Source organism: Canis lupus, chromosome X, assembly GCF_011100685.1.
Source record: "Canis lupus familiaris isolate Mischka breed German Shepherd chromosome X, alternate assembly UU_Cfam_GSD_1.0, whole genome shotgun sequence".
NCBI classification, from domain to species: Eukaryota; Metazoa; Chordata; class Mammalia; order Carnivora; family Canidae; genus Canis; species Canis lupus.
This window is the reverse complement of record NC_049260.1, coordinates 95,865,682-95,878,905: the sequence shown is the minus strand read 5'-3', so window position 1 is coordinate 95,878,905 and position 13,224 is coordinate 95,865,682. Positions and strand designations below refer to the sequence as shown.

Here is a 13,224-nt window from a genome sequence, read left to right as displayed (position 1 = left end):
AATTTTTAAAATGTCATTTTGCACATCAGCTCTAATGTAAAACATTCTGTGCAAATTATACAATTTAAGAGAAGGCTCCAGGGGATGTAATAATATGTAATAAGGTTCTCAGTTAAGTAGTTAACTTCAAGTTGTTTGCTCTCATATCTTTACTCATCTCTGGAAATCTGGAATTTCAATCAGAACAAAGTTGATGTGATCTTTATAAAATATATCTATAAATATGAAGCAGCAAAACCTGTGATTAGCCTATAAAATGTGTTTATTACCTACTATGTTATAAGGGAAAAAAGATCACATGTATTTTATACATGAAGTTTTCTTAAGGGCAAGGAGATTCTGTATACATAAAATTGTTATATGTGATGTAGGGTAAATTATTCTGTTACTTAAAGTGATGAACAATACCTTGGAACTTGAGACCTGGTTGACTATTAAAGCCTTAGACTGATCAACTTTTCAGGACCTTGGCATCGTTTTTGGTAATATGATTACATGATGATGTTATAGATTATCTCTGAAGTTCTTTTAAGTTGTAAAATTTGAATTCTTAAATGTCAATCAAAATATTGTTAAAATGACATAATCATTTTAGAATATTTTTATGTTGGTTTCATAAAATGGTAGCACATTTGTCTTTTTGTCTTATTTTTTAAATTTAGTGTCATGATACCCTGGTACAGTTTGGTGGTTTTTTAGCATCTAATCTAAGCACAGAAGATTATATAAAGCGAGTGCCTTCAATTGATGTGCTCTGTAATGAATTTCATACACCCCACGATGCAGCATTTTTCCTGTCTAGGCCAATGTATGCACACCATATTTCGGTAAGTGTAAGTGTCTTTGCTGCCATTCAAGAATGATTCCAAATTATTTCTTAACTGTAAATATATTTTAGTTTGACACATAATAGATTATGTTCTTGGGGATTTACTCTTGATACTCATCTCTCAGCAGTGTACAATGAAAATGATCCTTTTAAAAGTAAGTCTTATTAGTACTATAATTTTACTGTTACTATACCACCAGTTGTCCAGGTTGATGTCTTATGGGTCCTTTAGAATTGTAGTGCTCAAACATTAATGTAAATGAGAGTCCCCAGCAAATCGTCTTCAAAACGCAATCCCATGTCCCCAGATTCTAATTTAGACCTGGGGATTTGTTTTGTTTTTGTTTTTTTAACAAGTGCTAGTTGATTCTGATAACAGGAAAATATGGTATGTCCTTCTGCAAAATGCTCCTTTCCTTAGTAACAATATCCCTGTCAGTTAACTTGCTAGTCATACTGCCTTGAGAGAAATAAAGACAGACTTACAGACAGACTTAACCACCCCCAGATACTCTAAAAACGTTTATAGGCTGTGTTATATAACTTCTCAGAAAGGTGTATTCATAGTTCTTGTTTTATTTCTCTCCACCTAAATGAGACAACTAAAAAAAGAAAACTACAAAGCAAACCAGAGCCTTCCCAAGCAGGACATCCGCATAGTGACTGAAAGGATGGTAGGGGGAAGAGGAGACTGCCCTCCCTCTTCTCTATCTGCCACCTGCCTTCCGAGCAGTGACCTCTAATGGGAATTGACTTCCTTTTCCTTCAGACCATGGTCAAGCCTCTGTTTGGAAACTATGGTACTTCTCTACTCTGACTGGAGCCCCAGCATATTCTTCACCTTTGTGTAGGCTTGAATTCTGGCCCTTCTGTTTATTTGTTGTTGGTTTTAATCTTGTACTGTGTAAGAAAAGTTTTCACTATAGATTTTGGGGAAGGTCTTGGTCTCAAACTAGGATCCCTTCTTTGTTCCCAGTAGGAATGTAGGGTTGTGTAGTAGAGGTGTGGAGAAAAGATGCTGAGAAATTTGGGGTCTAATTGATCATTTAATCGACCATCAGCTGTTAGTGTTTACATATCAGCTGCTAAGTGTCCTACTTCCCTCTAACAACTACCTGTTAATTGATTTAATTATCACTTTATTAGCATTATGCAGTAATACTGTGCTATATTCTTCAGAAGGGAAAAGGGGACCAGGAGTAGGATTAGGCCTCTTCCCCCCTTTAGAATCTCTCAATCTAGAAAATTGTGTGCTCTCTTTGCATAGTTATGTCTTGTGTTGTCTCCCCACCCCACAGTAGATCAGTTTCAGCTATACAATAGGGGACCTGATTTCTTGAAGGACTGAGGTGGGAGAATTGCTTCATCTCAGGAATTCTGACCTGCCCTGTGCTATACTGAGAAGTGAACACACTAATCAGTGATATTGAACCCTAGCAAACAGGAACACCTGGTTTCCTGAGGTTGGCTGAACTTTTCCAGGTCAGAAATGGAGTAGGTCATTCATGCCAGTAGCTACCTTTTCCATAGCCTGTGTACAAAAATCTAAACAAAGAAATGTCATTTCTGTCTCTGGGTTGCAGAGGAAAACAAAGAACTATATAGAGGTGACTATACAGCTAAATCAGGGATGAGTCTGTTACTGATAGGCCACGTAACACCCTCTGGAAAAGGAGCTCTTTGGAAACCTTGGTTGCACTGGATGGACATCCAGACTTCCCTGGGGATCCTTGCTCTTGCTTCTTGGATGAGAGCCCATTTTGAAGAACTTTTGATGAGAGGGTATGATTATTGGAGGACTGCTAGGACCCTTCCATAAATTGATTATTAGCAGGCTCTCATGGGAATAATTCAGCCAACCAAACACTGTTCAGGTTATGGCAACAAGAGCTTTTTGAACAGGAATTTGAAGTATAGCACTAACTGTGGATATCAGTTCTATGCCATAGGTTTAGTGCACTGGATGACTTGAGATGTAGAGCTGTCATGTCTCTCCATTTAACTGAAGGTGTAAGCTTGGAGAGGGAGTTTAACTTTAGACAAGGAAATATTCATCTTAGTTAAATATGAAATATAACTGTCTTTTCTGATCCAAGCCTATTTTTTAAAAACTAGATAGGAACTAAGTGGGCACCTAGTAATAGAAGTGACAGATTCAGAACCCGAGGACTGGGGAGATGGGGGTTGTCCATACCCCATCATTACTTTCTCATACCTAAAAACCTAATTTTAAGTTCTAATTATTGAGACTCACCTTGTAACTCAGTTCTGAAAGAAAGGCTTTCTCCCAGTTTATGTTCTAGATCTTGCCCAAATCAAGTAGTTTAAGCTATCCTATGTAGGGAGTTTCAGCACTACTTATCCTATGTTTTGTTAGAACTTTAGCAGATGTCATTCTGCCTCATGTAGATTGATACTAGTTACCATGGACAGGACCAGGTCTCAAAGTTTAAAACCCTTTCTTTTATTCCTGCTACTATTCTCTCAGGTCTGTGATGTAATTGGGACTTCTCTCTCATAAGTAATATTGTTTGTAGTTTTGTCACCTGTGTGGTCTCAATAATTATCAGCTTGCTTTCTTAAATGGGGTTAACAGAAGATAAATCTTCCCACTTAGAGAAAAACTGTAAGATTCTCAGTTGTAATTATATTTTAATAATTGTAAGTTGCTGCTTGAGATACCCTCTGGAACAAAGTACTTGGTTTGTCTTCAGTCCAGTTAGCCTGGTGTATAGAGGCACTCAGGAGGGAAGACAGCTGGAGTGTAAGTAGCCAAGACTCTTGCCTATCACAATGTAGAACTGAAAGTGGAACCTTTGACCTCTGATCTTCTAGTTCTGGGTTCCATGTTTAGTACAAACTGTGATGATTTAAATGCTTTTCTAACAAAAAAGAAGTGAGTTTTATATCTTCATTGAGGTTCACCTTCAGGAATGATGCCTAACCCAAACAAAATTTTCATCCTAAAGAGTCTGAAGGACATGAGATAATAGCAGCAATACTTTGTGTTATTTTCTTTTTTACATTTGGTATTATACTCTATGATCTAATAATGTAGTACCCTCCCACTGTACTAACAGATTCTTTTCCTCATACTCTTAAAAGTATGGCTTTCCTCAGATTCTCTTCTAAATTAGGATTAACCAGTCTGGTCTAAAAAAGCTGCAGTGTCCATTCCCACATGTTTTAAACTCTAATACACCATATCCATTCATAGAAAGTCTTATTTAGGAGCACCTGGGTGGCTCAGTCAGTTGAGGATCTGCATTCTGCTCAGGTCATGATCCCAGTGTCCTGGAATCGAGCCCCATGTTGGGCTCCCTGCTCAGTGGGGATTCTGCTTCTCTCTCTCTCCCTCTGGCCTTCCTGCTGCTCGTGCTCTCTCTCTCTCTCTCTCGTGCATGTTCTCTCTCTCTCTCAAATAAATAAAATCTTTTTAAAAAGTCTTATTTAGCTTAGTAGTAGGGTGACCAGCTTGTCCTTGTTTGCTTGGGACTTTGCCAGTTTTGGCACTATACTCTTGCATCCTGGGAATCCCCTCATCACTCTACTTAGCAGCAGTCTCATAGTAACTTTCTCATAGCCTTTCTTAATGTTGATCCAATTTCTTTCTTTTTTTAAAAATAATCTCTATACGCAACATGGGGTTCAAAATCACAACCCTGAGATCAAAAGTTGCATGCCCCACTGACTTAAGCCAGCCAGGCATCCCAATCCACTTTTTTCTTTTTCCCTCTAATCTGCTTTCTTAATTAATAGATTGTAATGGCGAATAGGGGCTATGTGTAGTAATAAAACATTCTGTGCTGGTTGGCTTATTACTAGTTCCATTATGCTTCTTTACTAGAGTTAAGACCCTTTACTTGGTTCTCTTGAAGATCTTAAAGCAGGAGTGGAAATCCTATATGTTCAGTCCTTAATGTAGAGTAAGAGAGAGTAGGGTGGGAGATATGGATGGTGGAGGGGATACATATACCCTATTTATTTACATAACAGGTCAGGTTTAATAAGAATCTTCTGAAAAGCTCCTAGTGAGCACAAAGAACTAAAGATTAGAACAGCTTCCAGGGATGATTTATCTTAAAATAAATGCCATTGATAAGAACTTAGAATTCCTACAACAGTTTTGATTGGCTGTCCTCTGATTCTTGAGAAGGAAATATTGGTTTTTATACTATGAAAGTCAGTACTATAAATTGTTTTGTGTTTGTTTTTACTTTTTATCTCCAGTCCAAGTATGATGAACTTAAAAAATCAGAAAAGGGAAGTAAACAGCAACATAAAGTTCACAAGTACATTACATCATGTGAAATGGTGATGGCTCCTGTCCATGAAGCAGTGGTCTCCTTACATGTTTCCAAAGTCTGGGATGACATCAGCCCTCAATTCTATGCCACATTTTGGTCATTGACAATGTATGACCTTGCAGTTCCACACACCAGCTATGAACGGGAAGTCAATAAACTTAAAGTCCAGATGAAAGCAATTGATGACAATCAGGAAATGGTAGGTTTTTGTTCTAGTAGGTCAAGTACAGCAATTTTATGGTATTAATTCAATTACCTATACTTTGTATTAGCTCAGGTTCCTTAAACCTGTGATCTTACTGCTATATAATATTTTTCTAAGTGAGTTTGTGGTGGGGGCCGGGCTTGGTGAATGAATACATGGCAGTTATGATCACACAAAAGGTATTTGAGCTTGCCTTTTTTTTTTTTTTTTACTGAAGACTGTGTTAGCAACTTAAAATGATCTGTGTAACTTCAAATGTAAGAGCATTAGGAATTCCCCAGAAGAGAACTCTTTAGGAGAAGGCTTTATTGAAGAGGTGAGTCTTGAGCTGGGTAGGCTTTGAAGATAGTTTGGAGATAGGGAGGCAGATTGGTCACTCAAAAGCTTCAGCAAAGGTGTGAAGTAATTTAAGGTTTAAAGAGACTACTTTTACTGTTGTGAATGGGTTTAGTGATAAATTTAGTGAATGGTTAGGATGGACCAGATTATGCAGAACAGTGAAAGTTAGAGGACTTGATAAAATTGAGAGCTGAGTTAGATTCCTTAGCAAGGAAGTGATAATGGTAAAAATGATAATTGAAAAGATTGCTCTTAACAGTGGTATGAAGAATACATTTGTTAGGGGAAGGGACTGGCATCAGGCTGGAGTCCAGCTAGGTGGCTCTTTGGGTAATTCATTGTGAAGTACTGAGAACATGGATTATTGGTAGAGGTAGTGGGAATGCATGAGACTTGGTAAGCAGTTGGGATACTGGAATGATGGAGAAAGAAGAGTTCAAAGATGACTTCATGCCTGAGATTAAAAGTATCAGTGCTAGGAAGATGGCCTGTTTTGATGTGAAGACCAGATTTTGGATTTGTTGAATGGAGGTGAAAGCACATCCAAGTAGACTCCTCAGTATCCCTGTGAAGTAATTAATATGAAACATCAGCATTGACCTCTTTTTGAATTTTTTAATTAAAAGAAGGGGAAGTAATGTGCTTGTAGTTAGAAAAGTATCCAACTTATACTTTGTAGCCTCCAAATAAAAAGAAAAAAGAGAAGGAGCGTTGTACTGCCCTTCAGGACAAGCTTCTTGAAGAAGAAAAGAAACAGATGGAACATGTACAGAGAGTTCTACAAAGACTGAAACTGGAAAAGGACAACTGGCTTTTAGCAAGTAAGTTGTTGGAATTGTTACATTCCTGCTACTGCCAAATTACAAAAGCAGACCTCTATAACTTCAGATGTGTTGAAGTGTATTATGTTTGTATTTCAGCTCAGTGTTCACTATCCCATTCTTTGGTTATTCATTAAGGCAGAGTCAACCTCACATGTTCACTGAAGGAACTGATGTAGTTTGCTGGTGAAATTAATTAATTTACAGTTACAATATTGGCAGCTTATCATTCAACTTTTCTGTATGAAATCGTGTTTCTGGAGAAATATAGAGAGAGAAATGTCCACAGAGTGCAAATGAAAGTTTTATCCCAGGCATGACCTTTTGGTTACAAACTATAAAGAGTTTGTGGGTTTTTTTTTTTATAGCATTCTCTACACTAAAATTAATATATGTTGTCATGTTTAATGGCCTTGAGGCACTTGAGGAAGAAGTTTACCACTTAATATATTCTTCCCTTATTTTTAGAATCTACCAAAAATGAGACCATCACAAAATTTCTACAGCTGTGTATATTTCCTCGATGTATTTTTTCAGCAATTGATGCTGTTTACTGTGCTCGTTTTGTTGAATTGGTACATCAACAGAAAACTCCAAATTTTTCCACACTTCTTTGCTATGATCGAGTAAGTTCTTTTTATTGCAACCTTTAAAAAAAAAGTCTCACAAAGATAACTAAAATTATAATCTGTAGAGGTTTTATTGTGTGTATGGTTAAAAGCATGAACTCAAGAGCCAAGTGCCTGAACTTGAATCCTAGCTCTGCTACTTTCTAGCTATATGATCTTTGGCAGGTTTTTTTTACCTCTCTGTGCCTCAGTTTTCTCATCTGTAAAATGGAATGATAGTACTCGCTTCATAAGATTGTTGTGGATTAAACAAGTCACTGCACACAAAAGTGTTCTGAATAGTGCCTGACATATAATAAGTACCCCTGGTAAATATGTTAACTCGTAATATGGGTTTATACGTTTGTCATAATAGGTAGAATTCTTTTCTTAACCTTCACTCCCTCAAGAAACAACAAAACAGCTTACACCTTCACACATACATAAAAGCAGGGATGCTTTTCAGTATGGTCACATTTATGTATATTTGCATCTGGCTTTTTTCTTAATCGTAAATTACTGCATTTGTGGTTTAAAAATGTATATGTCATAGCATGTCAGCTGCCTATTTCTGGTTTCTATCAGCCTCACCTCTGCTTACTGTCCCCCTAACCCCAGTAATATCTATGGTTAAGTCTTTGTTGAAGAAGTTATGTTGTAATAATAATGATAGTTTTTTCATCTGTTATAAATCAGTTTTTCAAATAAAAGTTTGTTGCTCTATGAATGTGCTGTTTCCTCACAAATGCTAAAATCTTTGGTTTCTGGAATAGTGACTCTAAAAGGGCAAGATACATTTTGACTAACCTGTTTAGTTTGTTATTATTTGCTATAACATAACCTTTTAATACTTTGAACTAATTTTGACCTTGATTTTTTATTTTTCAAACATCTTTCCTATAGGTTTTCTCTGATATAATTTACACAGTTGCAAGCTGTACTGAAAATGAAGCTAGTCGATATGGAAGATTTCTTTGCTGCATGTTAGAGACTGTAACCAGGTGGCACAGTGATAGAGCCACATATGAAAAGGTATGACTAATAAACACCCTTACATTTTACCCATGTATATAATAACAACCACTTTCAGTAATCCTTAGGTTGTTTAGTTCTAAAAGGGAAGCTGAGTTTAAGATTGAGTTATAAAACAGTGTTTAAAATTTAAACATCATTCATTCATTATTAAAAAGTGCTTTTTAAAAAAATCCTATCTCAAACTGACATTCCAAATTAATACCGTTGAATAAGCTGAACCTTTCTTTGAAAACTACCTGTCTTTCAAATACACATCTTGTTTTTGCATGGAATCATTAATCTGGTCCACTTAAGTTTTCAGCTTCTGCTATTTTGGGGGCAGAATTTTTCTTTAACAACCTTTTTTTTTTTTTAAAGGAATGTGGAAATTACCCAGGATTCCTTACTATATTACGGGCAACTGGATTTGATGGTGGAAATAAAGCAGATCAATTAGACTATGAAAATTTTCGACATGTTGTACATAAATGGCATTACAAACTAACCAAGGTAAAAAAAAAATATGTTTCTCAAAGGTGGTTTTTTCTCTTTATACTTAAACTTTTATAATAATAGATCTTAAAATGTTTGTTGTAGGCATCCGTACATTGCCTTGAAACAGGCGAATATACTCACATCAGGAATATCTTGATTGTGCTAACAAAAATACTTCCTTGGTACCCCAAAGTTTTGAATCTGGGTCAGGCTTTGGAAAGAAGAGTACATAAAATCTGCCAAGAAGAAAAAGAGAAGAGGCCAGATCTATATGCATTGGCTATGGGGTAACACAATTATACTTTAATGTGATTTATGAGACTAGATGACAGAAGGATTCTGAAGACTTTAAAATGTTTTACAGTGTTGAAGTTTATCTTCTGCCTTACTTCAGGAGATTATGGGAGATTATGCGATCATGTTCCCACAGGCTGGTGAGAGTTGTCACTTCTGATTATCAGCTTCCGGTCTATACTGGATGATAGTTTCAAAAGTCATATATAATATGTCTTGATTTGGAGAAAATGTAATTTTATCATCAGTTGAGTTTTGGATCTTCACTAGTGGAAAAAAAGGCATCTTAGTTTAAGGATTAGTTTACATTGAAATTTTTATTTTTAAGAAAGCATCTGAAAAAAAAGAAGAAAGCATCTGGGGCTCTCTATAAAGACCTTCAGGAACTTATTGAAAATTAATATTTTTTATTCTCTGAAACCAAGTAGCAAAGTGAATAACTTGCCAATTTTATTCTTTTAAGCTCCATGTTTGTGCTTTTGATTTGTATTTGTATATTTAAACACTTTGTGCGACTTTCAGCTACTCTGGGCAGTTGAAAAGTAGAAAGTCATACATGATACCTGAAAATGAGTTTCATCACAAAGATCCCCCTCCGAGGAATGCAGTTGCCAGTGTACAAAATGGGCCTGGTGGTGGGCCTTCTTCATCGTCGATAGGAAGTGCATCTAAATCGGATGAAAGCAGTACTGAGGAGACTGGTATGCTTATTTCTAGAAATTTATAAGTAATAGTTTTGTTTCCACCAACTTATATCTTTTATATCACATGACAAGTAAAAATGCTGGCTTGATATTATAGTTTATTTCTTAGGTAGGAGTATTTAACTGTTAAATAATTAGCCCTTTCTATTTAATTTCTGATCATTTTGCTGTGAAATTGTAGTTTATTTACAATTAGGGACTTGTCAAATAAAACCTTACCTTTATTTCAGATAAATCAAGGGAGAGATCTCAGTGTGGTGTGAAAGCTGTTAATAAAGCTTCTAGTGCCGCACCGAAAGGGAATTCAAGCAATGGAAACAGTAGCTCTAACAGGTAGGAACATTGTGCTGTATGTCAGGATTCTGAATTCTTATATGATTTTAACCTCATTGGACATGAATGAAAGAGGGTGGTAGTTAAAGACTATGAAAGTCATTTATGTTGGACCTTGGAATTTTATATGTATCCCTAATTTGATGATGTGCTTAACTGTCCTCATTATGTTTTGTATAATGCTGAGACCAACTTTGTTTGCCTGCTGAGTTATGCAGGTGAAGGTAGGTGGTGAAGTTAGAAAAACATTTTAGGATTTAGTGCTTGCTGTGGACATTCTAGGTGAGGATAATGAACATAATAGAAGCCTACCCTGATTTAGACCAGTGATCCATACAGCCGAGTAATCCAGTTCCTGATATTAGCACCCTTGGTTGGCTTGTGGGATAATTTTTGGTTGTTACCTTGTAATCCTCAGAGATTATGAGCATACACATAAAAGGGTCTGATGTCACTTTAATCATTCTTTTTTAATCTGGTGTTCATGAATCTGGTCATTCATTATTTACTGAATAAAGAGTACTTCCTATTTACTTGCCTTAAGGTCCTTGAGTTTTCAAAGGAGTACTCTTAGTTCTAGTATTTTTGAAGTCAGAAACCCTTTATGGTTTATAATATGGAATGTTTTATGACTTTGTCTTAAAATTTCGTGTTTTTATTCTTAAGCAGCAAAGCTGTTAAAGAAAATGACAAAGAAAAAGGGAAAGAGAAAGAAAAAGAGAAAAAAGAAAAGACTCCAGCTACTACTCCAGAGGCCAGGGTACTTGGTAAAGATGGTAAAGAAAAACCGAAGGAAGAGCGGCCAAATAAAGATGAAAAAGCAAGAGAGACGAAGGAAAGAACACCCAAGTCTGACAAAGAGAAAGAAAAATTCAAGAAGGAAGAAAAAGCTAAAGATGAGAAATTCAAAACCACTGTCCCCAACGTAGAATCAAAATCGACTCAAGAAAAGGAAAGAGAGAAGGAGCCATCCAGAGAAAGAGATATAGCAAAGGAAATGAAATCAAAGGAAAATGTTAAAGGAGGAGAAAAAACACCAGTTTCTGGGTCCTTGAAGTCTCCTGTTCCCCGATCAGATGTTGCAGAGCCTGAAAGGGGCAAGTTTGCCTTTCTTTATTTGTATTTGTTTACTTTTAGCTCTTGTTAATATATAATTGGTTCTTGTCTCCTTGTTTTGGCAAGTTATCTCGGGACTTCATTGAGCAGCGGTGGGGGGCGGGGGACTGCTGCTAATACTTGATGGCCTTAAAAGTGATGTTTTGGTTTTTTTTTTTTTAAGTGTTTGGAAAAAGTAGAAATCTATCTTATGGTGACCATTTCTTTTTGTACCAACAGAACAAAAACGCCGCAAAATTGATACCCACCCTTCTCCATCACATTCCTCAACAGTAAAGGTTAGTATAGCCTGAGGAAGGCAGCGTCCATGTTAGGCTCACCTGGTTGGAATACGTGTCCTGACTTCCTTCAAGTCTTGTGCCAAGTATTCACTGGAGCCACTGGAGGTTATATATTGCATTAGAAAATGAATTTTTTACATATTGGTGGACTGATATTTTTTTCCTATTGAGTATTTTTATTATAAAAATATTAAAACTTCAAGGACCTAGCACTAATTTTGTAGTGTTTCAAAGTGCAAGAGAAATTTTACCCAGAAGTGCCTCACTGCTTTAAGCAGTCTTTTTTGGAGTGCAATGGTAGCTACAAGCAAATGAATCTTTTCAGCAGAATGAAGCCTATTTTTCAGCATAAATATTGAAGAATATATAGCACTGAAGACTTCCTGGATGATACAGGATAAACAAGATACCTCTGAATTCATCAAGCTTCTTGATGAGCATCATACCGATGTGTGCCTTCTAAGAAGGAATCTTGAAAGGAGTTCCATTTTAAAGTCTCCTTGGTGATCAGTTCTCCTGTAGTTGTGTATATTCAGTGAGCATGCAGCTTCTGTTGTATCTTCCCTTGGAGGTTTGTTTATACCCATTGGGTTCCCAACAAGTTGAACCTTGCGTTACGATAAAAGCAGATGTGGCATCCAATCCTACCACCCAGCAAAGAGAAACCCCAGGCATTCAACTGCAGCACAAAATCGTGGGTGTAGCCTTCTTGAAGACTCAGGGTAGCCATTCCTTGCTCCATATTTAATTTTAATTCTAAAGTCATCTAATTTCATGGAATCTTTGAATTTGCAGTACGTTGAACTTTTAAAACTGTAAGTTAACTAATTCCTCATAAAGAGCACTGTGGTGGAATACCGTAATTTATTTCTTTTTCTTTCTTACTTTTTTTTTAAGTGCTTATTTTTGTGGGAGGCATAAGATTCACCATCAGAGGCACTTTGCAAAAAAGTGACTACTCTTTTAGAGAATACATACATTTTGTTTTCTTGTTAATATAATGCCACTGAGTTTTTTGGGCTAGGATTAAAAATGTGTATATTTATGGTAGAGTCATAAGTAAAGTAAGATTTGAAACCTCCCAATTAAAAAAACCTGAAACCTCCCAATTAAAGAAAAACTGTGAAAATGTAAGATAATGTTCTTCCACAGTGACCTCCACTGTTTTAACCTTTTTGTGGAGGGAAAGAAATGTTTTGCTTTCTTAAGCTTCTTAACATTAAGTACAGTGTTATGAAAAATGTGGCATTGAAATTTATTTTTAAATTATGAGCAGAGAAAGATTATTTGTTACATTGAGTACATATGATTTAGTTTTTTTTTAACATTACAATTCCATTACATGGTTTTGCTTTTTTTTTATTGTTGATATTCATATAATAATTGACATCACAAGATTTATCCTCACAAGAAGTAGCTGGTTTATTTCCAGGTTACAGCCATACTTCCCAAAGTTCCTCTGGGTTCTGAGAACTATGCCAGCTCACCTGTCATCTCCATTCATTTTCTACAGGACAGTCTCATCGAACTCAAGGAGTCTTCAGCAAAGGTTTGAGTCTTTTAAAATCATCATGCCTAAGTAAAACAGAAAAAATTCTTCATTTATTTAGTAGATACCTTCACCCTAGTAAATTCAGTAAGCTAGTGAATAACCTTTAAAAATACATTCACAAACTGAAACAGTGGATGACAACGGTCCCTTTTAATGAGATTGTTATGAAATGCGTGTAATGTGGCAACATTTCTATAATCTCTCTTTGCTTGCTGTGTTGTGCATTATCCTTTTATGCTTCAAAATCTGGAAATAAGTTTAAGGTTTGGGCAAGAGGTTATTGATTTATTTTGGGGAGTAGGCTTGCTCAATTTCTCAAAACAAAT

General features: G+C 36.1%; 1 protein-coding gene across 6 annotated transcripts in view; it reads left to right on the top strand.

The window, feature by feature from the left end:
• Positions 1 to 13,224, top strand: part of THOC2 (THO complex 2) — a 129,866-nt gene that overhangs the window by 100,480 nt on the left and 16,162 nt on the right. For 3 of the 6 annotated variants that reach the window (XM_038588239.1, XM_038588241.1, XM_038588240.1), the window contains exons 22-33: positions 663 to 827; positions 5,060 to 5,335; positions 6,360 to 6,501; positions 6,970 to 7,127; positions 8,013 to 8,141; positions 8,502 to 8,633; positions 8,721 to 8,905; positions 9,435 to 9,613; positions 9,847 to 9,949; positions 10,616 to 11,046; positions 11,285 to 11,343; positions 12,860 to 12,895. In XM_038588239.1, coding sequence (XP_038444167.1) covers positions 663 to 827; positions 5,060 to 5,335; positions 6,360 to 6,501; positions 6,970 to 7,127; positions 8,013 to 8,141; positions 8,502 to 8,633; positions 8,721 to 8,905; positions 9,435 to 9,613; positions 9,847 to 9,949; positions 10,616 to 11,046; positions 11,285 to 11,343; positions 12,860 to 12,895 — 1,995 coding nt within the window. Of the gene's footprint in view, positions 1 to 662; positions 828 to 5,059; positions 5,336 to 6,359; positions 6,502 to 6,969; positions 7,128 to 8,012; positions 8,142 to 8,501; positions 8,634 to 8,720; positions 8,906 to 9,434; positions 9,614 to 9,846; positions 9,950 to 10,615; positions 11,047 to 11,284; positions 11,344 to 12,778; positions 12,896 to 13,224 lie in introns of all 6 variants that reach the window. The other 3 variants (XM_038588243.1, XM_038588238.1, XM_038588242.1) reach the window with 2 other exon arrangements.